This window comes from Chinchilla lanigera, unplaced genomic scaffold (assembly GCF_000276665.1).
Source record: "Chinchilla lanigera isolate Chin_1 unplaced genomic scaffold, ChiLan1.0 scaffold00108, whole genome shotgun sequence".
Classification (NCBI taxonomy): Eukaryota; Metazoa; Chordata; class Mammalia; order Rodentia; family Chinchillidae; genus Chinchilla; species Chinchilla lanigera.
In genome coordinates this window covers 1,847,036-1,874,039 of record NW_004955509.1, presented here as the reverse complement: position 1 = coordinate 1,874,039, position 27,004 = coordinate 1,847,036, and the positions used below count along the sequence as shown (strand labels likewise).

Here is a 27,004-nt window from a genome sequence, read left to right as displayed (position 1 = left end):
AGTTGAGCAGTGAATCTATGTTCTCCTCAAACACTGTGCTTTTCTCTTCGCTATTATCTCTTTCTTCTGCTTGGATTTTTTTCTCTCACCTATAAAAACTTATATGTCCATAAAGGCCCACCCGTTTGTTATAACTGGAACCATATTGTATTCACGTTAATCTCATAACTCTATGTATCTCTTGAGTGGCTTGTGTTGTGCACTGATAGTACAGCTACACATTTTTCCTCACTCTCTCCTCTCCAATTATCCTAACAGAACTCGGTTTTGAGGGGGAAAAAACTGAGTATCATTTATTCAGAGAGACCCTCCAATCAATAAATTGTACTACTAACAAACAGTAGTCAACATGCATTCATGACCTGATTAGTGAGATAATATGGCACATGAGAACTAACTGTTCCAAAGACAATGAAGTGCCTTTTAAACACCAAAGGATTAGTTTTGCATGTAAAATCAAGATGCAGTATTATAGTTTCTCTAAATGTAATATACTTAAAATTTAATATATAAAAGGTTAAATGACCTCCTATGAAAAGTAATGTAATATACTTCATACTAAAGCTATGATACATTATTTACCAGCAAATTACCAAAAAGTTTTCTCCTCATAAATAGACATATGAGAAAGGTCAGTATTTCTATTTTGAATACTCTCAAACTAAAGGCATTGTAATGTGATTATGACAAGAATACTACAGTGGATAAAGTATCTGTTTGTCCTAAAAGAATTCTACTTTTATCTTACACATTATATAAATGCCTTTAAAGAATGTATTTTTTTTCCAAAAAAGAATTTTGTAGTGGTTGCAAATACTATAAGTTTCTCTTTATCAGTACTTTAACAGAGTAATTTATTTACATGGAGTTTCACAAGCTAGAGCAAACATTTTAAAAACCACTACATGCATCTTACACATAACATGTATTATTATTAATTTTTTTACATATGCTGAATTACTAATATCATGTTTCTCAGTAGACAAAGCAGCAAAGTCAGCGTCTTCAAGCAATGATTAATCTTATCACTTAGTAATTTACATATACTATAATCCCCAACATATACATTAAAATGTATTTTATATTCAACACAAACAGGACTACATTTTCCCAAGAAGTTTACGAATCTATCCCAATTGTTAAAAAGCCAGAGGTTCCACATTTTTGTGGACGGAGCTTTTAATCAGGCTGAAGCAGACAGCAGGTATTCCTGGGTGAAACACAACATAAGTGGGTGGATCCTGGATAACTGGTTGCCTTGCTTAGATGCACAAGAAGCTTCGATTAGATGGTGAAGAGGTAAGAGGCTTCTTTTCCACTGGACACATAGAGGGGAGAAGGTGCCTCTGACCCCTTACAGCTTGCTTGGCTTGTCCCTTTTCCAAATAATACCTGGTAAATTACTTGACTGACATGAAAACATAGTCTCTAGTCTCTGATCCCAAGTAGCCAAGAAGTAAATATAAAGGTAAAAATTTAAACCCATCAACCTAGACGATTACCTTTTTACATAGCTATATTTGGAGTTACATGAGAGCAGCTTTATATCCCCTTGTGGAAAGATAGGGCATTTCTTAAAATATTTTTAAGTTATTACCCTTCACAAGACAAAAAATAGATTCATTGTCAATATTTACACATGCTCCTGCATGTACACAAGCTTACTTCTAGGCTGTAATGCATAAATAATACCTGTTCACAAAGGAAATGGTAAAGAGGCTGGAGGTGTGCTGATATGAATGTTTGGTGATATGCATCATGCTATACCAGATATCCTACTCTCTTTTGAAAAACATCAAAGAAACATGAACCAATATACAACTCATCCCATTATGGCTAAATATACTGTCTTTGCCAAGTATTTTGCTGCTGAGTTATTTCTTGTAATGTTCTTCTCCTTTGTATTAGTAAAAAGCTACCAAAATATCTAATAAATACTTTACAGCAATTTTCTTTAGCAAAATGAGCTATGTAGAAGAAATGTCACACAATTATAAGCATTTTAGAAGTAATGAGTTCTGACATGACCTGTCTTCAAAAGATCCTAGAACTAAATGCCGAGTATTAATCTACAAGAGTCACTTTCACTTAAATTTATTTCCTCATAAAATACGAAAAATCCTTACAATATAAAACTATGGTACATTTGGAAATATTTTAATTAGTGGCTTTCACAGCCATTAATTCAATGAACAGAAAAGAGCTCATTTTGTTCAAATGTATATGCTAAAAGCATGCATTCAGTTTTCAGAAAATGTGCTGCCAAAGTGAGCATGTGGATTCAGTTTTTTGACTATGCATATAAGTGAGTTTAACTCCTAACATAGAGTAATTTAAGTAAGTAATTTAGATAGTCACAAAAGTCTTCAAGTTTATCCATTTCAAATAAAACTATAGCATTGATATTTTACAAGTATGATTAGGAAAAATACTCTTAGAATAGTATAATAGGAACAAACATTTGAAAAGAAGGAATATGGAAATTAAAGATTTTTTTCAATAGGGAAAATCTTTACTAAACCATTCTTCATCTCACATATTCCTTAACTCTAAAAGGTACTGATCTAGCGAAATAGGATAAAAAATTTTCTATCCTTTTTAAAAAAGCATTTGTTTTTTATTTGGATTAATTTTACTGTAAATCTTGTATCATGCTGAGTTGCTCACAGTCCTTAATATTTTCATGTGAATTTCATTTATGTATATACTGTGTGTACATATGTACATAGGTGTGTGTAATATTTAAAGAAAGAGCACTAGCAGAGAACATGATTTCTCACTGCCAAGAATACATGAGTCCAAGAGAAAGAGATAAGTCAAGCAATACAAGAATCTAGTATTTTTCCCCTTCTGTAACCTCTTAACCAATAATCAAGATAATGAGTAAGTTTATGAAATGAAGAACATAGTAATCATAATTATTTTTTAAGTTTTATGGATCACCCATATCGTTCTCACCAAAGGTAATGATGTTCTATACACTGTTGTTGCACTGTCTTTTATAACACACCACTTATACTAATGCACCCTTTGTACTGCTGATGTCTCTGCTTCTCGTGGTAAGTTAATTCCAAGGCCATGGGTAGAGCTCAGCGTTTTGAACAAAAAGCTGTTTTTCCCTTCTCCCAATTCAATATGACATTTGGTAACATTGTGATATCTGAAGACCAAAAATTTACTTTGGAGACTTTGTGGTTTTTATACATATATGCTATAGCAAACTAAAAGTCAATTTTATTTTCATTTCATCATTACTCATGATGTCCTTTTATTCCTCAAAACATTAAATTCTTGAGAGAGAAGACAAAGACATCACAGTGAAAAGTGAATTTGTGGCAGTTCACTCTGGTCATATTTCAGAACTTCAAGCTTCAAAAGAACAGTAACATATTTTAAAAGATTCACACTAATACTGTTTTGGAACTAAATGTGTATAAAGGTATTTGTATGATTTAAACTCTAAAATAATTTATGTCTGCATATATTGGAAGTTACTAACTTTCAGCCATTCCTTCTTGTAGTTCATTTCCACTCTTTTTGGAAGGACACGGGCAATATATATATGTTAAAATAAAAAGTTCATCAAAGCTAAGAAATGAAACAAAGCCTCGTTTCAAAATCTGAAACTCCTATTTATAGAAATTTTGAGAAATCATCCATACTTATGGATGAAAAATTCATGCATAAATTTAATTTAGGAACCCAAAATTCATGCATAAATTTAATTTAGGAACCCAAACAACCAAAGCAATTAAAAAGAAACCCAAACTTTGGTATTCATGAAGTAACATACCTAAAATTTACTGTGATATGAATAGTTTTTAAAATCCATTTACCAGTGGACACTTAACAAAGATATGCTTATTTCAAAATATTTGTAAATACTGCAATACATGTATGTATTTTTCAAAACACAAAAATAAAGCATGTATATCTGCATATGTATACAGTAAATATGCAACATTTCAAATCTTTATTAATAAAGGTTTTAGTTTAGAAACTTCCATAATGCCAGTAAACACGTGCACTGTAGACATTTTCTTCAGTAGTCACTTCACCAGAATCCCAGCAACTCAGACAAAAAAGGTAACTGAATGTCAGCTTTAAATGGACAGTGAACTCTATATATGTACCATTTGCCTCAATTAGAAAAATCCTTTATTGCCAGTATCTATCAAGTTGATAAAATGTAGAAAGGGACAGCGTGAGAGGAAATGTAAAAGTAGTTAGTTTACATTATATATACTTTCAGCTGCTATGCTAATCATAATTTTAATTTAATTAATGAAATTTATACTTGAATCCAAAGGTTAAGTAACCTAAAAAGAATATAAGTTTAATGTTATTATCTTCTGAATTTTTTGTTATATATTTTTCTATAGTGTTTTCCTTTCATGAAAAAATTTTAGCAGATAGTTCAATGTTATCTACTAATCGCCCACCCCTATTACTGAGAGGAAGTGGACTAGGCAATTGTGAAAGGCAGACTCTTGAATTTTTTCACAAGGGCAAGAAAAAAGCTAAGGATACTGATACTGATTTGTGAGTGAACTACATATTTAATTTAATAACCTGGAGTAGGTAAGGCTTTCAGGCAATCAATGTGCTATAAGCATACAAAATTGTCACTTATATAAGTTAGAAAATCATTTTAGAAAAAAATAATGCTTTTTGTGGTGAAGCTAGTAGCAACTATGTAAATAAGAAACACATCGAAATGTGCAAATCTGCAAAGAAAATTAATTGGTTAACAGGAAGTTATTAAGGGCATCACATAACAAATCTCCTTTACATAAGGATATAAGATAATGAGTTTTAGTTTGATAACAGAAAGTAATAAAATGTTATAATACATGATATAGTAGGTGAAAAAATTACAGTATGTGTCAATATGGGGTTCTTCAAAACCAGTTTCCATACAATTTCATCAAAGCCAAAATGTCCAATGTAAAAGAAAAAAATCTGTGATCATCTCATAAACTATCTACTATATAAGAAAAATTTGAAATAAAATGAGTAAATGAAACCTATGATGAATTGTTTTCCTTAATTTTTAGTAAATGCTTCCTCATAATTTTTCCCTCCTAGACAAGAATTTATATACTCTATTTTAGAATACAAATTACTTACAATCTTAATATTGCTTTTTTAGGGTATTATAAGAAACATTCATTAAGCAATACATAAACATCATGCTAACATAATCTCTGTAGTCCAGTAACATATTGTGTCTACAGGAATAAAATGGGGAATGTACCAGAAACACTGCCATTTTAGTTCTCATTTTTCAGTATCTTGGGTGTAAGAAAGTATAGGATAAATATTTTTGTTTTGAGAAAAGAAACAGAATAGGAAAGAATAAAAACTGTACAACAAAAAGAAGGGAGGTAAAATAACCAAGTAGGAAGAGATGAGAATGGTAAAGGAAAGAAGGAAATAGAATAGGGAGGAAAACTTAAAAAGACAAATTTAGCAAATTAGAAGAGAGAGAGAAAGCATATCTGATGTTAAACAATGCCATGATATTGATTCCACTCAATGTGCCGTTCATTTTTGCTGAAATCCAGGGAAGGGGGTGTAAGGTAAGAGGGAGAGATGAACTTTAATGAGTCACCGCACTCTGCATCACTGCAGTCATGTTGGCTTCCCCTTTGAACAATACGCTCCTGTAGTTCTGGGGTTGAAAGAACGAAAAGATGAGGGTGGAGTCAGAAATAAAAGGCTAGAGCCAGAATAAGAAAAAGTAAATGAGAGAGACACAGAAATGAAGTTAGAATTAAATTTATAAGTAATTCAACAGCCATTCAGTCTCTTCTCTTCCATCTACTCTCTCTGGCATCACTTTCAAGTTTTGCTCAATAATGTTTACTATTTTTAGGGTAACAAAAACCATTAGCTTAATCTGTCACTAATAATGTTCCACATCCTACTTTTGCTAGTCTACCTTCTTCCTGACTACCCCAACTGGGTTATCTTCTATTCCAGCAGCCTTTATAGCCATATCTATTGAATCCTTTCTTGCCATAAAAGGCATCAGGATTCAGAAGACATTTAAAAATAGCAATGAACATGTTTTAATATCAACACAAATAAAATTCCAAATGCTGGATTCAACCATCATATATTCCACTCTTCAAATGATATTCCTAAGAAGAAAGTATTTTTTTTAGTATGGATTTAAAACTTGAGAACACTTACACACCAAAAACAGTATTATTATGAAATTTAACAATTTATTAGAAATATGCCAAAATGTATTTTAGTAACTATAAATAGTCTCATCAGCTAAAAAATGTATGAAAAGTGCATCATAAGGGCAGAGTTGCTGGTTCAAACTATGCCGAGGTATCTCCCAGGGAGAGGAATATGGTGGTGGATGAAGTAGAAAAAAATCTTGGGAGATTCCAGCAGCTTTTGAGGAGTTGGATCTTCAGTGGCAGGGAAGACATGCAATAAGACTCAGTCTGCTTTGCTTGGATATTCATGATTTTTTTCTTCTTTCTACCTGGCAGCCATAGCTTCTCAGCCACAGAAGTATGTTGATTTGAAAACTTAAAGCCACTTATAATAAAGAATATAGTAACAAAAAGGACATGTAACTTTCAGTTTCATTTCAGATCAGAATTTTAAGAAGAGCAAACTAAAAATACATCTAATTGTACATTTTGAAGATAGATCACACTAGCAATTCAAAAAGACTATTTGAATTCATCTATGATACACTACACTATATCAGACTCTCACAAGAAAGTTTCCAAATTGTTTTTCTGTGTATCTCAAAAATTATCAGATTTTATCTTGTAGATAATTACCTGTAATAGGAAAATTCTGAATTACAGAAAAATACTAAATGGACTAGTATCATCAAAAACCAGTAAGATTTACCATTGTTCTTTTCATTGTTGAGTCTAAATTGGTATAGAATAGAATACGACCTCACTATTCTGGTCAATTAATTAACAGAATAGAGAATATTAATTATATTTTTCAAATGTATTAGACAATGTTATAATTAACCCCTAATGTCCACTGTAATGAATGTAGAGATGGAAGGAATAATTGCACACTATAAGTAATTTATACTTGGTTCAATTAATTTATCTACCTACCAGTCCTGTAACAGTAACAAAAACAGAGAATTTCCATTTTACTACCTCTGTATTTTGTCTAGTACAAAGTTAAAAGCAATGTACAGACCACAACACTGGAAACAGTAAGAGATACAGAGCACAGAGTCTTGTATTAAACACAATGTATCATTCTTGCACATATATGCCTCTCACTTCAACACAAAGAAAAAAAATCTGGCAACCCATCACATCATTAAACAAGGCTATTCTCATAAAGGTAAACATATTTTCTTGTTCCATTATAATCCAAAACCAACTTGTTGACTCTAGTAGCGGTCTGTCAAGAAACAGGACCCCAAATGGTTCAAATGTTGCAGCAGGTAAAATGGAAGAATACAGGTAAAAAAGCTAAATGTTACTAAGTTCCTAATATGTGCTGGCATTTGAGATAAGTGTTTTACATATTTTATTCATCTGAAGGCAAGAAAGCCCGTGAAGAAATGGCAGTAGAGTTAAATTTGAACTCTACTTCTAATTTCAGTTCAGCTGATTCAGTATCCTAGTTATGTAAATTTTTACTTTTCCTTTAGGCCTACCAATCTATCAATGGACCTTGAGAGCTTGTTTGGAGGTTCCAGCAGGGGAGCGTAGCTAGTTGTATACCCTTGACCAAGGAAATGTGCCTTCTCTGTAGGATTAAGTAAATAAAATAATTTATATAATGCTCAGCACACTGTAAGAACATAGTGTCAACTGTGGTTATTATTATAAAAAAAGAAACTGATTCTCATAGTTAACTTGACTCATTTAATGCCATGAAATATAGTAATTTCAGAGTAAAACTGGAACCCAGTCTCCCCAATCATCATTTTGTGTAGTTTTCACTATTTTAGATTTCTGTGATGAAAAAATGTATTTTAATATTCTTGCAGCATTTAAATTCCATCAACCCATATAGATTACTTTAATTCATTTGTAGACTTAAAAAGTTTCATATTCATTTGATAAACAGAATATTCTTCCAAAAAGAACATCATTTAAGCAATTTTATTTTTCATTACAGACATTTCTATCCTCTTAGAATTGATGAAGTAGAAATTTATGCAGAAACTATTCAACAGAAGTCGTATTTGTTAAGGTCTCACTGCAGAAATGGAGCCAGTATGAATATTAGAAGATGAAAAAGCTGCGCATCTACCAAAGTAGCTGCTTTATCCCACTTGCCCAAATCCTCATCCTATGGGCCAAGAAACTTCCTTCTGGGTAACTGCTTTGTATACTTTCCAGTACTAAGCACAGAAAATTACCAAAACTATTGCAGGGTGAAAAGGCTATACACAAATACTGTATTATTCAGTGCCATATACCAATGCATTCAATTTTTTAAAATTTCAGCAACTTTTACTTCAGTTAGACAACAAATTTACTGAAGATACACCATGGCTTTAATTATCAGTGCCTAGGAGCCTTCCTAAAATATCATTGGGAAAAGGTCTTTTTCACAAAGTGTCTTCTATCACTAGGACACAGAGAAGCAAGTTTAGTTCAAAGGTGTGACAGGACATATTCATGTTGAACAGTTTGTACACCATAAGTATTTATTTTAAAAAATCCCACTTTTTAAAAATGAACTTATATCTAACTTCATTTTAAAGGACAATATACTTTATTTTGGGAGAGAGAAGGAAACAAAGTGAATCAACTCAGACAAAAACAGTCAAAAATGAAGATCACATAATGTTCATTTTCAGCATCTAAGATTAATAAAAATAGCATTTGAAAATCTATCATAGTCACAGAATGCCATTATCATTCATGGCTTATTAATGGATTTGTGAGGTTCATAGAGGAAGAATAATTTATGAAGTTATTTAGTTAAGTGCAATAGCTTTAAAACTAAAACTGTAGTTTCCTTTTGGAAAATGAAGACACAATTAGGATACTGAAGATTAAAATTTTTACAAAAATCCACACTTAAAATACATAGCAAAAATCTAACATACTTTATTGAACAAATCCAACTTAAAGTAGATAAATAAATGCAGTTACAAAACATAGCTATAATCCAGTAATTTATGACAAATAAAATTTCTAAACATTATACCAGAAAAAGCTGAATTTATATATCTATATCTATATCTATATCATCTATATCTATATCATCACTTTAATTTCCATTTCAAAATTGTTATGCCAGTTCATGGAATGTATGCCGTTACCATGATATTTATCCATACGGAAACATATATGTAATTTCAATCGCCATCAATGTTTCCACATTTTCTCTTAAAGCCATGCCTTAACATTCTATCAAGCTAAGAATAATAGTTATTCAATTACTATGAATAAGGCATCTTAATTAGTTTGAATACAGATAGGCATCCAATTTCATTGCAATTCTTTCAAAGCTTTAGCAAATCTTTAAATTAGTTCCTCCCACTGACTCTTAAGGTAATTATACATACCACAGTCTGATGATTAACTTGAATCACTTCATCGCCAGCATGAATTTTCTTGCACCGATCTGCAGGTGACTGAATTTAACATGAAAAAAATAATAAAAAAAACCCCTTAAGTTTATCAGTTATTTCGTCTCTCTGGAAACATTACAAAGGTTCACCTCCTTAGATTTTAAAAATTAATTGTAGGGCTAGGGATATGCATCAGTGATTGACTGTTTGCTGAGCATGTGAGAAGCCCTGGGGTTGATAACCTGCACCATACACACAAAAAATTATGGAAATAATCATTATGGAATTAAACTAACAAAAATGGTTACTGGTACTTAATATACTGTTTGCATTATATGTATAGCTAATGATATAAAACAGAAATGCAAAATAATATTTAGATTGTAACAGAATAACGTGTTTTCAAGAACATGAAGGAAAAAATAACTGGTATTAACCTTTGAAAATGTTACTCAGAAAATACTGCTAGGCTCTACTGGGCAACTGCTTTAAAAATATATTTAGTTTTTTTTTTTTACTTTGACCATTGTATTTAATATGAATCATATTTACTTCAGCAAATCAGTACTTTCAAGTACACATGTATGATCAGCATCAAAACCTTGCAATCTGATAATTAAATTGCTAATTTATTTCACCATTAAAACATCAATTCAAAATAACCTAGAAAAGCAAATTTAAAGATGGATAGCAATTAGCTCAAAGTTTCATTACATAATATTCTCTCAGAGTGCCCAGTTATAAGGGTATGCAGTTTCTTATGTTCTATACAACGTAATGCACTGGTCAACAAAAGTACATATAGAGTATATTAACTACAATGCCAACACTTCTAAAGGATGTAATAATTTCATCACTTCTTTACTTTCATAAGAGATTAACAATAGAAATAAAGACAAGTTGATGATTTAAGAAAACTTTGGAAACTTAAGATTTAAGATAAAAATTTAATAATACTTTAGGTCTGGGCAGGTCTTTAATCTTAAATTTAAAATGATACTTTTTCTCCAGTGTTTACTGATTATAAATTGTATGAATTTTTAGGCATCTTAAGATCACAATAGCATCTTCTATTTTGAATTCATAGAAAACGTGCTTTTAGGAAGAACATGTTTATCAAAACCAACAATATATGGGTTTTACTCATTAGAATCTTTCGAAACCTGGGGGAGAATGATATGGAGATAATTTTGATACCCCAGAATAGGATACTTTAAAAGTGATATCCAGTTACTTTATTTTGACTGACTTCTAATTTCCAACAAGTCTGAAAACATAGAAATCTTGAAACAATATTGATTTCAACTTTTTAAGAACTCAAAATAAAATTACCTGCTATAGGCTAAATTTCAAGATAAAATATTCCAGAGTTCCATTTATTGAAGTAGTAACACAAGCATACTTAGGGGGCAGATTCAACTAAGATGTGAACCCAACTCTACGAAAATAATGTATCCCATAGCACCTTTAGTTAATGGGCATATTATCAAATTAGATCAGTTCTATAAACAACTCTGAGAAGATTGCAAATCATTACCTTAATAGTTATAACTACAGTAATTCACTGTACTATTTGATTCATAGCTGATCTTTTTAAAGGAGATTATGGAAGAAAAATATCAAGCAAATGGCTTTAGTCATAATGTAAAGGAAAATGATGTTCAATATATAAAACTCAAAGAAAATGAAACAACCTTTTTCACAGATAAATAAAAAGTGGAAAACTCATAAATTATAGATTATAGACTTTCAGTATTAAAAGGACCCTGGAGATCAGTTTGGCCAAACTCCTCAATTTTTACACAAGAAAACAAAGAAACTAGGGCATAGCAAAGCAAAATTTAACTTACCCACTTTAGCGAGGAACTTTAATTAAAGAATTAACACACAGTTCTTAATTGTAAACGATTGAGGGTACCAAAAATAGTAAAATAATTTAAAGAATCAAAGGATGAACTATTAATATATGATTCATATCTGAACTACTCCCAGAATCAATTTTTCCTTTGATCACTTATCCATTTATCAAATATTACTGAGTAATTAATATGAGCAAGGCATAGTGCTCAACTTTTTTTTCCTTTTAACAGATCCCAGACAATATAGAGAGATCCATTCCTACCAGTTCTTCATGATACAGTTCAAAATCATCATTTCTGTGATTTCTTCTCTGATTTCATTTGGCAGCATTTACTACTTTTTCCTTTTTTCATCCGAGCAAACTGTGCTACCTGTTTATACAGATGAACCCCTACTTGCTATCCGTACCTCAGGGACAGCAAGTTAGTTTATTTCAAAAATCCTTCGAATACCTAGTATCATGCCTGGAACACAGCAGACATGAAGCAGAGGTTTGTTAAACAAACATGAATAAATGAGTGATCAGATGAATACACAAATCAATGAGAATGATCAGTGGCAAGAATATAGTTTGTGGCATCTTACTAAATTTAAAATTGTCAAATAGTTCACAATATGCATTTAACTGATATTTTTGACCTCATATTTAATAATAAATCTAAAACTGCTATAGCATTTCATCTACCATGTATGTGTTTCACCCGCTACAAGAAATGAGGTGAAGCAGAGGGAGAAAACCAGTACAAGGTTAAAGTAAATATATGAGTTAGATAAACAAAATATTGATTTTTAAGAAGAAAATGCTGGTGAAATGTTGAGATCAATAATAACTTGAGATTAAACTAATTCCACCTCAGTCTTCTTTAAAGGAACGCAGCATAAACATGCCATTTGTCAGAATCTCTAAAAGAAAAAAATAATAAATTCAAAGCTCAGAACCTGCTTATATGAAAGTAGAATGGAAATACGGAATAACTAAATGCAGAAATGATTTGTTATGTTATTCCATTCAATTATACCAATCATGTTAATGCTCAACATGATTACTTCATATTTCTCTCTCAACAGCATAGCTATGGTCCTCTATAGCGCAGTCTTTCACATTTATTAGCTTATTTAATTTTCACAACAACTTAGTGAAGTATATAGAGCAGATAATTTATTTTCAATTTATAATTGAGGAACGAAAGCAATGAGAGAGGTTAACTGACTTTCACATATTACAATGCCAGTAAGATGCAGAACTGGTTGTAGGATCTAGGCCTGGGAAGTTCTGACCCACTGTTCATAGTGGTTCTCAAACATTATCATGCTTCAGAACCACCTGTTAAAATGCAATCTCTTATTAACAAAGATTGGTCCCCAGAATTTCTGATCAGTAGGTCTGCGGTGGGGCCTAAGAATTTGTATTTTTAGCAACCTCTCAAGGGTGGCTGATGATGCTGGTTCCGTGACTTCACTGTGAAAATAACTCAGTTATTCCATGTCATCTTTCCACTGAATTAAAGTACTTAGCCTGACTTATCTGACTTTTTTCTCACATTAGTTAAGCTTCTTAAAATAACTAAACTATTTGACAGATGAAAGCATACTCTTTTAATGTCATAATAACTTGTCAAGAACCAGAAAACAACAAAGATAACTTTCTGGCTGAAAACAGAAAACATCTGATTTACTTTTAGTAGCTATTCCACACGAAATCAAGAAACTGAAAGTCTCAAGAAGCCAGTACGTACTAACTCAGCACATGTTTTCATCATAACTCCCATCTGTTCTTCTCCTTAGAATTAAACTCAATCACGTGAGATTATATACACACCAAGATTTGAAATGTTGAAATACTTACATTTTCTGTGGTTCCAGTAATTACATGGAGGCCATCATAGGTCGATTTAATATACATACCCTAAGAAAAAGACATCATTAGAAAAACTTAAAGAAAAATATTTTAAAATATATTATAACCTCATTTTAAAAATATATAATTTAACAATGTTCTCACTATATGAATGTTCTGGTTTCCAAAGTTCATTCAACTCAGTCAAGTGACTACTTGGTAAGTGAATTGCCTATGAGATTTCTGAAAGTCAGCATTTGTAATTCAATACTATGAAGAAAGAATTCATCTCACTTCCATCAAAATCTATACTATATTCTGTGGGAAAAGAAAATTTACCACAGAAAATTTAAATATTGGTATATTATTAGCCTACTATACTTGATATAATTACATAACAAAAAGTAACTTTCTATAGAGAAACTGGAGCCAGAGGAGCAATAAAATCTTACTTATATGAAATTTCTTTTCCTGCTATTTTGCACTACACTATATTTCTTCATTTACTTCTTATTGACAATGTTTTAATAATTACATCAAGTCATCTTTACATCAACAAGTGATATGTGTATGTGGCAATATACTCTCCTAAGAGCAAGAGTCCATTTCCCATTTAAATGAAGGCATTCTACAAAAAACTTTATAAAAGTTTAAAAATTATCTAGATATCCTGAAATTTGGTAAGCTTTCAGACTAAATTAAAAACTTCATATTATGGATAGTGATGAGATGAATAATATTATTCATATTATGGATAGTGATGAGACTGTAAAGGGAAAAAATCACATTGAAAGATTTATATTTCAAATGTTAAATAATTTAAGTAAATCAGAAAAACAGATGATAAAATAAATGACTTTTTCCCTTTTAAGAAAACTCTATTACTTTAAATTCCACTTTGAGGGAAAATTATCTAAATTTTAACTACAATATTACTTTGCATTTCAAAATACTGATTTCATATATAAAAAGCACTCATTTACAGTAGCCTCAAATCTGAAATACAAGGGCTTTAACAACAACCAATAATACCTTCACAGAAAAATCATACTTTTAACATTTATGTAAAGGACACAACTTTTATGTTAATTATATATTTAGATACCTGCACATGCCATGTGTTTTCATTGAATGGAAGATATTTTTAAAAAAGTAATAAAGTCCATGGTATGGAACTACTGAAAAATAATTGAGTAGGTATTAATTCTAAAAAGTCATTTAGTAATGTCATATATCTAAAATCTTATTCGTTCCTTTATGCTTGTGACAGTATACAAGATACCTTTGAATTTTGAATTTAATATTTATTCCTCTATCTATTAGAAGGTATATATAGTAATACTATTATAAAATATACAGTGGACATTATTATAAAGCTAAGAAGGGGACAAGATCCTGGCTAGCATCTTTCTCCCAGCAATTAACAAAACTAAAGTAAATTACTAAACTACCTTAAAATACACTTAAAAAATGTAGACACTATATTTTGTTACTTTTTACATAGATGGATTATGAGAGAAAAAAGAAAAGGCAGCGAAAGAAACAATATAAATTGTTTGGATATACAAAATAATCAGTATCCATCATTGTCAATATCTACTCCCCACACGTGCCAGCGATTATTGCGTAAAACAGTCTTTCACTTATTTTACAATAGCTATGTGGTGAAATATCATTACCTCTGTTTTAGAGATGAAGCAACTAAAGCACAGGAAAGCTAGAGAGTCTGTTCAAGATGATGAGGCCAACTTTTAAGTCTGACAGTCTCATTCCTGAGTCCAGACTGTCAACCCTTAGGCTTTTGATTTGTGGATTTATTAAAAGCTAAGAGAGTTAATTCCCTTTTTTCATTAGAACACAATACTTGACAATTATAGATATTAAAGTCAAACACTCACTGTTTAACATCTATTCTTTTATTTTTTCAGCACCAGGGATCAAAATTGGAGCCTCATATACATGCTAGCCTGGTGGTGCTCTCCCACTGTGTTACACCCTTAGTCATTACCATTTACTCTAAAAGACTAAGAGAACTTTATCAAATATGGATGAGGTTGTGAAAGGCAGTTAAAAAGAATAATTGAGATGAATGTCAATATTTTACAAATTTGTTTCAATCACCCATATCTTCTGAAAACTGTAAGTAGAAGTTGATTATATGTTTCTCCACATACCTTTCAACAATGCGAGGCTAGATTATAAATTAAAGGTATATGACAGGAATTTTAAATGATTCCAGAAATTATTAGGTAGGAGAGACAGTCTAGTATTCTAAGAAAAATTCTTAGAAAAGATACTACAGTTGCTGGGATAATGAAAACTCATGGAATAATATATTTATGATCCAGGAAATAATATTTGAGTATAAATACTGCACATGCCAGGAATTTTGGAACGTGATAATCCCAATATAAAGCAAGTATCCACTAGTTAAAGGATCATAACATTGACAAGATCGTAAGAATGTTACATAATCTGTATGAAAGGTCGTTTCTTCAAGTCGATAAAAAATAGTTAAAATGATGAAAGATGGATCTAGCTATGCACATGGAGTTCAAGTCTAAAAACCTTTCATAGGCATGAACAACAGGGTAGGAACAAAGCACATCCTAAAATGCCACAAGAATGTACATATTGTTTCATGTTATATTTTTAACCTCAGTAAGCCATTTTTTGCAACTGCTTTTAATAATCCTGACTGATTTCTTCATCATTTTTATCTCCTTCTGGCAGTACTGATGACGAAGATGCCCAAAAAGTCAGGCACCAAAATAAAGAGAAGAAACAAGTTCCTTGGATGAGTCTCAAACTAATCATGAATGAGGAAGATTCCACAGAAAGACACCTGACTCTTCTGAGAAAGTACCAAGCAGCAGGAGGATAGTAACTCAAATGTCTTTTTCCCCCCCGAGAACTGAAGTAAATAATTCCCTTCCATTTCATCATAAATTTCACTCATTTTTTCTTTCTTCTTCTTTTTTAAAAACCAATTAATTAATTCTAGAAATGACTTTAACAGCTCCCTCTCCCCTGCTCAGCTTGCCAACATGACATTTGCTTCATTCTGTCTCCAAATGTCAGTTAACTAGTAGGAGCCAATGCAACCTCACAGTGAAGTCAGAAGAATATGGCATGTCTGGAGATAGTCCAAGAAGCTAAAGGAAAAAAAGAACTCCCTGAAGCCAAGAGGCTTCCTGAAGGATGTTCCCTAGCCCCTTCCCCGCTATTCAGTTCATAACGTGGCTCTGATTCAGTTTTGATATGTTCCAATAGATCTCTTTTCCTTCCTTTAGTTTATTTGCTCATTATTTCAAAGCAAATTACGTATGGTTTAATCATAACTAAGCACATTTCTCACCATAATCTATAATCCTTGAAGTCTCTCAAACATAAGAAATTCTAGATCTGATTGCTTTCATAGAAAGCTGATGATCAATCTACTCAGTTTATCATTTGAAAAACAAAGCAGTTATCTTTTGCCTATGAGAGAGGTTCTGTTTTAAAGGTGGCAGAAGATCTGCAGATTTTTCTAAGCTAATTAAACTTCATTGAAGTTTAGCATTCTTCCACATTTTTGTCTTTATTTACTATTTAGACATGTACTATTGCTAAGGACATGTGACTGGAATGTTTACATTACCAAAACCTCAAATCTACTTCTAAAATACTTAAAGATGACTGAATTTTAAAATGTTTTGAATAAGTCACGTAAAATCTCATCTTTCTCCCTTTGATAAGAATCACAAGATAATAGTTTTATACTTAACTTTGAACTAACTCAATATTTTGTGATTTTCTTTTCTTCCCTCTAAAATATCAAACCAGCAAGGTGCTGCCCATTGGCCCATAAAAATGAATTTCTTTAAGAAGTTGGAATTTTAAAATCACACTCTTAAACTCTTCAATATCTCTCCCTTTAGGTAATTCCAAATTGGAATGTGGAATAATGGGAAAAACTTTGCTCAGATGGACTTGAGATTTTCCTTGTTGAACTCTGTTGCTGTTGTCTATTATTTATTTAATATACAGTAGATTAATTGGTAAAGATAAATGATTCTGTTTTCCCATTTGTAAACTGAGAAAAACAGTACTTTGCTGTCAGATTGTGAGGAAAAGATCTGGTGAATAGTAAGCACTTGCTTCTTTTCTTTTCTCTTTCACTTCCTTCCTGGACTACTTAACTGAATCTGGTTTTTACTATTTTAAATTCCTAACTTTCCAAACACCAGACACAGATCTACCTCTTTTAAATAAAACAACAACTCTCCGGAGCTATACCTTTGTTTAAAATAAACAAGATGTCACAAATCCTATTAGCTCGCATTATACTGCATTATACTGACTCATCCCACATGGTTATTTTTACCATGATGTCAGTGTAAATGAGAGGAAACAATGGGGTATTTTTCTTCAAAATTTTATCATCAAAACCAGAGATCCAGAGTTAGAAGAACCTTTAAAGATGATCTACTCTTGACCCCTTATACTATTTTTGACAAGATCATGTCCAAGGAAGTTAAATTTTTTCCTCCACCTACCCAAGATTGCTCTCACTGTTCTATTTTTTATATAAGTGATTTATATTTAGATGTCTTGATATTTAGATGTCTTTATATTCAAGGCTAATATAATGTGACTTTAATTCATAGTTTTCCACTCTACAAATCTTGTTTAGAGAGCTTCCTTTCCTTGATAACTACATAAATGCCATGTAAAAGGGAAAATTGTTAATGTTATAGATTGAAAGGGTTACAAAAGTAGACTCTGTAAAGGTAACCAAAATATTGTGATCCTCCCTTACCCTGGGGGATACATTCCAAGACCTCTAGGAGGATGCCCGAAACTGTGGATGGTATTAAACCCTATATATGCTGTTTTTTCCTATACAAACATATCTCTGATAAAGCTTAATCTATAAATGAGGCATTGTAAAAGACGTAAAAATAATAAAATAGAACATTTATAACAATATACTATAATGAAGGTTATGCGGATGTGATCTTTCTCTCTAAAATACCTTGTATTTTCAACTTTTCACTTAAAGGAAACATTTTGTGCCTTCTATTTGGTATATTTGAATAGCAGCCCTAATACTCTTGGAACTTGGGGCTATTATTAAGTAAAATGTGGTTTATTTGAGCAACAACACTTAGCCCATAGCATATACAGTCTGGATAAACTGGACAAAGGGATGATTCACATTCTAGGTGGATAGTATGAGATTTTACTACAATGCTTAGAATGCTGTGCAATTTACAGCTGATGAATTGTATATTTCTGGAATTTTTCATAACCATATATAACTGAAACCATAGAAAATGAAACAGTAGATAAATGGGGACTACTATGATTAAGATTTAAATCATACAGATTGGATCATAAGTTTATATATATTAGGAATAAGTTTTTATCCATTCCTCAGTTGATGGGCATTTGGTTTGCTTCCATGATTTAGCTATTACAAATTGTGCTGTTACAAACATGGGTACATATATATCGCTGTGATATGATGTTTTCAATTCTTCTGGAAAAATACCCAGCAGGGAAATAGCTGGGTTGAATGGGACCTCTAATCCTGGTTTACTGAGGAATCTCCAGACTGATTTCCACAGTGGTTTCAGCAGTCTACACTTCACCAACAGTGGAGAAGGGTTCCTTTTTTCCCCACAGCCTCTGCAGCATTTGTTATTGGTTGATTTCTTGATGATAGCCGTTCTTTCTGAGGCGAGCAGTACAATTTGTAATAGCTGATTGGTGGAAGCAATGCAAATGCCCATCCACTAAGAAACAGCTAAAAAAGTTATAATACTTTTATATAATGGAATATTACTCAGCTATAAAGCAAGATAAACTTGGGGCTTTTATAGGTAAATGGTCACAACTAGAGACCATATGATAAGTGAAATAAATCTGACCTGCATGTTTAAACACCATATTGTCTCACTAGTGTAAGAACCCGAGGGAGTGAATGAAATCTGAGGGGTGCAATGGATACTGTGAAGGAAAAGGAAATTGCTTGGTGGGAAGAGCAGCTGGGATGAAGGAAAAGAGAAAAGAAGGGAAAATATGTATATATGTATTCACAGGATAGCTAAGATAGTTGTACTACTGATTTCTATTACTTTATGGAAAGGAACAGTTTAAGTTTAATTGTTTGAGCAATCTTTCATGCCCATATTTGTTTGTCTGAGTAACCAATTTGAAGATATCAATATGTAATACAAGCACCATTGTTAATTTCCTATCATCTTGTCTGAAATTCTATATTGCTTATATTGTTTTTGTGTTATTTTGCAAATGTCTGTGTGTCTGTTAATATGTTTTCTTCCATCTTTAAAATAAAAAAGAAATAGGCTCTTTATTAGAAATAAGTGAGACACAACATATGACATATTATCAGTTATGTCATGTAACCATGTGATCATGTAAATATGCTGATTTTTTTCTTTCAGATAAAACACTCATAATAGCTACAAAAACACTAGGAATTATGGATTCTTCAAAATAACAGCCAAATATTAGGAGAATAGTTACTCCATAGAATAGACAGATAGTGCATAAATGTATCTTACAGGTGTTAGCAAAGTAGTATCAATATCCATTTTCTTACCCTCAAAACTAAATGTGAATTCTAAAGAACATAATTTTCCTTTAGTTATCTATTATGAGAGAAGATCTATTAAAGCTAGAATAAATTAAAATAAAACAAGCTTGTCTACTTAGGCAGGTAGCATCCTTTTTATAAAATGCTTAACTTTAATTTTCTTTATGCCTAAGCCATTTTAATTGAAGGGAGGGTGTGAAAAAGTGCAACTGATGCTCAACAACAAAGTAAATAAGGCAATTAAGAAATCCCCAATTTTAATTCTCCATTTTTAATCTTCATAATTTTTTTTTTTCTGGTACCAGGAATCGAACTCACGACCTTGCGCTTGCCGGGCAGGTGCTGTGCCGCTGAGCTAAATCCCCAGCCCCCATCTTCATAATTTTTTATACTGCATGGAATTGAACATAAGGCCTTCCCATTGAGCTTTATCACCAGTCTTCTTTTATTTATTTTTCTAGACAGTTCTTGCTAAGTTGTCCAAACTGGGTTTAAACTGGCAATGTTCCTGTCTCAGGTCCTACACTACTGGGATTACACGTATGCACCACCATGCCCAGTTAATGTGAAACTATTTATCCTTACAAGTGCCTACTACTTTAAATTCTCCAGGAAAAAGAAAATGTCCAGTGCTGAAATTCATATATTCCCACATTTGGAGGCTGCTCTCCACATACTAGCTGTTTGCTGATAGACGGGGACTTTGATAAAACTTGTATCTCTTACCAGCCCTTCACTTGGTTTGATATTTGCCAGCTGAATAACTTCCAGGTGAGCAGACTGTGAAACCAGAGGATCTGATGACAAGGATATGATGTGGTCACAGACTCCAGAAAGAGTTTTACACTGAAAGAAAAAACAGAAAAAATCGTTATGGTACACACATTATAAATTAATGCATGAATCATGTTTTGATATGTTTTTAATGAGGAAAAAAATCAAAGAACAGTAGCATATAGACTGCCTTTCACTGTAACTTTTTTAATGAGAAAAAAATAAAAGAAAGAATAGAAGAAAGTTAACCGGCACTTTATTTTGTAAAATCTGTATGAAAAGGTATTCAGGTGAAATAGAATGCATCTGATAAGCATGACACGTTTATACTGTAAATTACAAATAAATTCCAATTATGTGTAAGACCTATACATAATATTCAAGAAAAGTATGTTTATTATTTCTGTTCTTTGATTCATCACACTTAAATAACTGTTTCCTAACAATCTTTATAATCTGAGAACATCTTGATAACAATCATCAATTCAAATTGAACTATATAGTGTCAGAAATCTTGATGTCTTTTATTTCATATTTGTAAAAGTTTTTGTAAAAACATTGGAGAGGTATATTATAATGTACTAGAGACAATACCACCGATACATCTCTGAGGCATATTCACCCACGTCAGTGAACAGTGTGATAGGAAGACCAACCACTGGAATACAATATGAAAGTGATAGCCAACTGGTAGGATCTGGAGATAAGACTAGTTTGAATAAGAAATGAGTTGATGTTCCACTCTGGTGGTCCTTGCAGCTCAAGTTTGGAGAGTGCACTACTCTGTGAAAAGTACGAAACTCTCCAAGGAAGAAGCTAGTTAGTTATCATAGACACCACTGCCCTCTGTAGCATCCTGGCCATACAGTTTTCCCATGGGAATGTGGGGCTTAGAGTCTGAAATATTCATCCAAAAATCCTCCCAGGCAGGAATTGGGTTCTGCAAGGAGAGTGATTCTGAAAGAGAGACCCAGAGGGTCCAGCAGTGGAGCCAGAAAGGCCAAATGCTGGGGACAGAAAGAGACAGGAAGGACAGCCTGGGCACAGAGGAATTCAGAGATGGACAGTGAATCAGTAAGCTCTGATGAGTAGAGCTAGAAACACTAAGTGCTTGGGCTGAAAGAGAGAGAAGGCACAGTGCTGAGCGGGACAGGAACTGGAGTTAGGAGACTCAGTTGGGGCCAACAGAGCTACAAGTGGTAAGCGCTGGGGTTGAGCGAGTAAGACAGAATGAATTACCCTGCCTCCAGCTAGTGTCCCCTAGCACCAGGCACAGCATGAGCTGCAGCCTAGAGAGAGGACTGTGGCAGGTGGAACCCCCACCTTCTAAGGTTGCTAGAGGGGACCTGCACCTGTGCCCTTCCTGACCCTAGATATCACTGGAATTTCAGGCTAGAGAGAGTCTGAACTAGCAGCAACACAGCTGGGAGCTAGAGACAAGACAGGTGAGAGTTAACTGCAGGGATAGCTCCAAGAGCATGACTTATGGGTCTGGGGATGAGACCTGCAGGAAGAAGATGCATGCATGCCCCACCAGCCACAGCCTGAGAAAAGCAGAGGCTCATGAATATGGTGATCTAAACACAGCAGTAGTGCCAAGCTGACCCTAAACGAAACAGCAGTATAGTTATCCTCTTCATTTCCATCAGTAATTTGGTACAGCTTATTAGGATTGGTCTTCGTATATATGAACATATGTGAGAAAAGTGTAAATTAGTTTTCTGTTCTGAAGTGTTCTATGTATACTGTTAAATATTCCCACATCAATGGCCACTTTACACAGATACATCTGTTAATTCAACAGTAGGATATGATCGTCCTATCTCTACTTTCACCCTCATTTATATTCCTGTCCCTTCCCTCCTTGTATTACCATCCTCCACATACTTTCTTTGGTCTCTTGGTCCTTCTCCATTTAGTGATGTCATTTTATTAGTATATGTTTGTGATACATAATAATTACATTTCTTTGGGGGAATCAGAACATATTACATCTTTATCATTTTTATTCCCCTTTCCCACTTATATTTCTCTTTCCCCTTCCCCAGATCTCTGATCCATCTCCAAAAACTTTATCTCTCTCTTTCCTACCATCTCTCCTTTGATTTGCTCTACTTATATTCTGGGTATATGATATAAGAGAAACCATGTGATATTCAACCTGCATTTGACTTATTTTACTTAACATTATACAATACTCTCAAGATGCATTTTCTTACAAATAAAAATCTGTAAAATTTATCATTCATATCATTCATTTTCTGATGTGAATTGTGCTGCTATAAGCATGAATATGCACTTAACACTATAATATGATGTCTTTAACTCTTTTGAGAAGATACACAGTAGAGGTATAAGAGAGTCAAATGGAATTTCTAATTTTAGTCTTTTGAAGAGTTTCAATATGGATTTCCAGAGTGGTGATATTACTTTACAGTGTTTCCAACAATGTAGAAGAAGGGTACCTTTTCCTCCCACATCCTAGTCAGCATTTGCCAATTTTCTGAGTCCCTGATGATAGTCATTCTCACCGGAGTAAGATGGAGTTTTGATCTGCATTTCTCCAGTGGCCAAACATGGTGAACATTTTTTCATGTATTTATTGGCTATTTGTACTTCTTTTTAGAAGTGTCTATTCATTTAAATTGCCCATTTTTTGATTGGGTCTTTTCTTTTGGGGGGGCTAAATATTTTGAGTTCTTTACATATTCTAGATATTAGTCCTCTGTCCAAGGAATAGCTGGCAAAATTTTCCCCATTCTGCAGGTTGCCTATACACCCTGATAATAGTTTCTTTGGTGTGCAGAAGCTTTGTAATATGATATGTCATTTGTTGATTCTTGTTATTGTTTCTTATGCACTTAGGCTCCCGCTTAGAATAAGTCCTTGCCTATACCTATGTCTTCAACAGTTTTATCTGTTTTGACTTTTAGCATATTCAGTATGTCTGTATTTGTATTTAGGTCTTTGATTCATTTTGTTTTTAGTACAGGGCAAGAGATAAGGGTCTACATTCATTTTTTTTGCACATAGGTAACCAAATGTTTAACCATTTGTTAAACATTTGCTTTTCTCTAGCATTTGTTTTTAGCCTATTTACTAAAATTCAGAGGCTAAAGGTTTATAGCGCTCTCCATATCTATTTTTTATGCTAGTAGCATGTTGTTTATCACTGGAGTTTTGCTGTACAACTTGAAATGTAGGACTGTAATGCATCTTGCTTTTTGCTCTTTTTGCTCAGGATTGCTTTGGCTATTTTGGGCCTCTTCTAGTTCTCTATAAATTTTAGTATTTTTTCTAATTGTATGAAAAGTGTTGTTGGTACTTAGTTTGAAATTGCATTAAATCTGTGTATCATTATTAGTAATATGACCAATTTGACAATGTCAATTCTGCCTATACAGGAATAGGGGATGCCATTCGAATGTCCTCTTCAATCTCCTTTTTTAGAGTAACTTTTTGTTACAGAGGTCTTTGTTTCCTTGTCCAGGTTAATTTCTAGGTATTTAATTTTTTTAAGGTTACTGTGAATGGGGTTGCTTTCTTCATTTATCAATGGTATTATTGATGGACAGGAATGCTACAGATTTTTGTTTGTTCATTTTCTATCTTGACATTTTTGCTGAATTTATTAGTTCTTGGAATTTTTTGGTGTTCTTTTGGGGGGGTTTCTATGTAAAATATCATGCCATCTGCAAATAAGGAGAGTTTGCTTTCTTTCTTATTCATATTCCTTTTGTTTCTTTCTCATGCTGATTGCTCTTTGTAAAATTTCATGTACTATATTGAGCAGGAGCAGAAAGAGTGGACACACTTGTCTTGTTCCTGTTTTCAGAGGAAATGCTTTTAGCTTTTCCCCATTTTGTATGATACTGGCAGTAGATTTGTCATAAAAGAGTTTTATCCATCTGAAATAAATTTTTTTACCTATTTTAATCAGGGACTATTTACATCATGAATGGATGGTAGACTTTGTCTAAGTCTTTTCCTGAATCATCTCAAATGATGATCCAGTTTTTACCTTTGCTTTTGTTTATGTGGTGTATTACATTTATTGATTTATGTATGTTGTACCACTCTTGCAGCTCTGAGATGAAGCTGGTTTGGTCATACTATATGGTATTTTTAATGATCAGATACTTTCTTCTTGAAAGTATCTTGTTTTGAGAAATTCTGTATCTATGTTCATTAAGAAAAATGAAACACCATTTTCTTCTCTTCTCTTTTTCATGGAGTCCTTATTGAGATCTGGTATTAGGACAATGATGGCTTCATAAAATGAGTTAGGTCATGTTCCTTTCCTCCTTTCAATTTCATGCAGTAGTTTGAAGAGTAATGGTATTAGTTCTCTAAAGCTGTGGTAAAATTCAGCAGTGAATTCACTAGGTCAGATGAGTCCATAGATTTATTTCTTTGCTTGTTTTTTGTCTTTTTTTTGAGACAGGGTCTCGCTATGCAATTCAGGCTGGCCTTGAGCTCACTTTGTAGCCCAGGCTGGTCTTGGACTCACAACGATCCTCCTACCTCAGCCTCCTTAGTGCTGGGATTACAGGCGTGCGCCACCACACTGAGCTCAAGTCTACAAATCTATTTCTTCTAGATTCTCCAAATTATTGGAATAGAAGTTTTGAAATAATTTTTTATAATTTTCTGGGTATTAGCATTATCTGTTGTGATTATACTTTCTTCATATCAATTGCAATGATGTGTGTCTTTTCTTTCCTTTTTTGATAAGTTTGGCTAAGGGTTGATCTTATCCTTTCAAAGGACTCTGATACACTGATCCATTTTTAGTCTCAATTTCAATGATTTCTGCTCTGATCTTCACAAGTTTTTTCCTTGTAAGTTTTGGACTGCATTGTTCTTGTTTATCGAGGTCCTTAAACTGCACCACTAGGTTATTTATTTGGGATTGGTCTATTTTTGTAATGTCCACATTTAGAACCAACTTTAGTCATAGAACTGCTTTTATTGTGTCCCATACGTTTTGATATGTTGTGTTGTCATTGTCATTTGATTCTAAGAACTTTGTAAATTCTTCCTTGATTTCTTCTGTGATCCACTGATTAATCAAGAGTGCATTACTCACTCTCCCTTTCCTTTTGATAGTTTCTATGGTTTCATTTGCTATTGATTTCCAGCTCTACTCTGTTATGACCTGATAAGGATTAATTAAATTATTTTCTATTTAATTAAGGATGCTTTATGACCTAAGGTATGACTGAGAAAAAGTGTATTCTGCTGTTGTTGGAGAAGACCCTCTGTAGAGATCAGGTAAGTCAATTTTTTCAATAATGTGGCTCAATTCTGATGATTCTGATGATTTCCTGAATCCTATCAGTGTATTATTTTTGACCATGCTGATTCCTTTATTTATTTTTCCTTTTGTATAACTATTCTCAGTTATGCTGATTCTTTTCTTTGGCCACTTTGGTGATGTTGGTCTTGTCATCTTTGTCTAGGATTTCCTTGAGTACTTTCTAAAATGCTGGTTTACAGATTATGAATTACTTTCGATTCTCTTTGACATGGAAAATATTTCCCCACCAATTGTGAAGAACACTTTTGCAGGACATAGTAACCTGGATTGACATTTGGCTCATTTTAGGGATTGAAAATCTTCACATCACATTCTCCTGGCCCTTAAAGTTTGTGTTAAGAAATCTGTTGTTATTCTGATTGAGTTGCCTTTCTTTATGAGTTACATGATATTCTTTTTTCTAACATCTTTTAGTATTCTCTCTTTTTGCTGAATTTCTGTGATATTCACTATGATGTTCATTTCTGATCATGTCTATTTGGAGATCTAAATGCCTCACTTACCTGGATATCTATTTCATTTACTACATGTGTAAAAAAATTCTCTTACAATTTGGTGTAATCTTCTAACATGTTATGGTTTGGATCTAAAATAGTCCACAAAATCTGTGTTTTGAAGGGGATTGGATTATGGGGGCACTAAAGTTGACTTGCTGTTAGGAGGTGGGAGGCTGGTTGAAAGAGGCAGGTCACTGTGATCTGGAAGGGTGTGTCTTTTTCCTGGGCTCTTCCCTTCTGTCTCTGCTTTCTAGTGAGCAGGAGGAAAGTACCTTTTCTCCATTCAAGCCTTATCCCTACGCAATTTCTTTTATTTTATTATTTGAAAGAGAAAAAGAATGAAAAATTGAAAACACGAAAATAGGAGGGTAACAATTTTCAACACATTGCATATTATCTTTACTTTAATCATTCAGAATACTAGATATCAGCATTTGATTATCCAAACAATATTAGCACAAACCTTTTTTTCTTTTAAAGAGAAAAGAATAAAAACAAAACAACAAAAACAAAGACATAAAACAATTTAGAAATAAAAATGATACAGAATTTCAAAACAAGGTGATAGGAA

The 27,004-nt window shown here is 32.8% G+C and overlaps 1 protein-coding gene across 1 annotated transcript in view; it reads right to left on the bottom strand.

Annotated features, from left to right (window-relative positions):
- Positions 1-27,004, bottom strand: part of Cnksr2 (connector enhancer of kinase suppressor of Ras 2) — a 218,974-nt gene that overhangs the window by 103,737 nt on the left and 88,233 nt on the right. The window contains exons 6-8 of the mRNA XM_013506287.1: positions 20,569-20,688; positions 13,248-13,307; positions 9,536-9,604 (exon numbers count right to left, since the gene is read on the bottom strand). Of these exons, the coding sequence (XP_013361741.1) occupies positions 9,536-9,604; positions 13,248-13,307; positions 20,569-20,688 (249 nt within the window). The remainder of the gene's footprint in view (positions 1-9,535; positions 9,605-13,247; positions 13,308-20,568; positions 20,689-27,004) is intronic.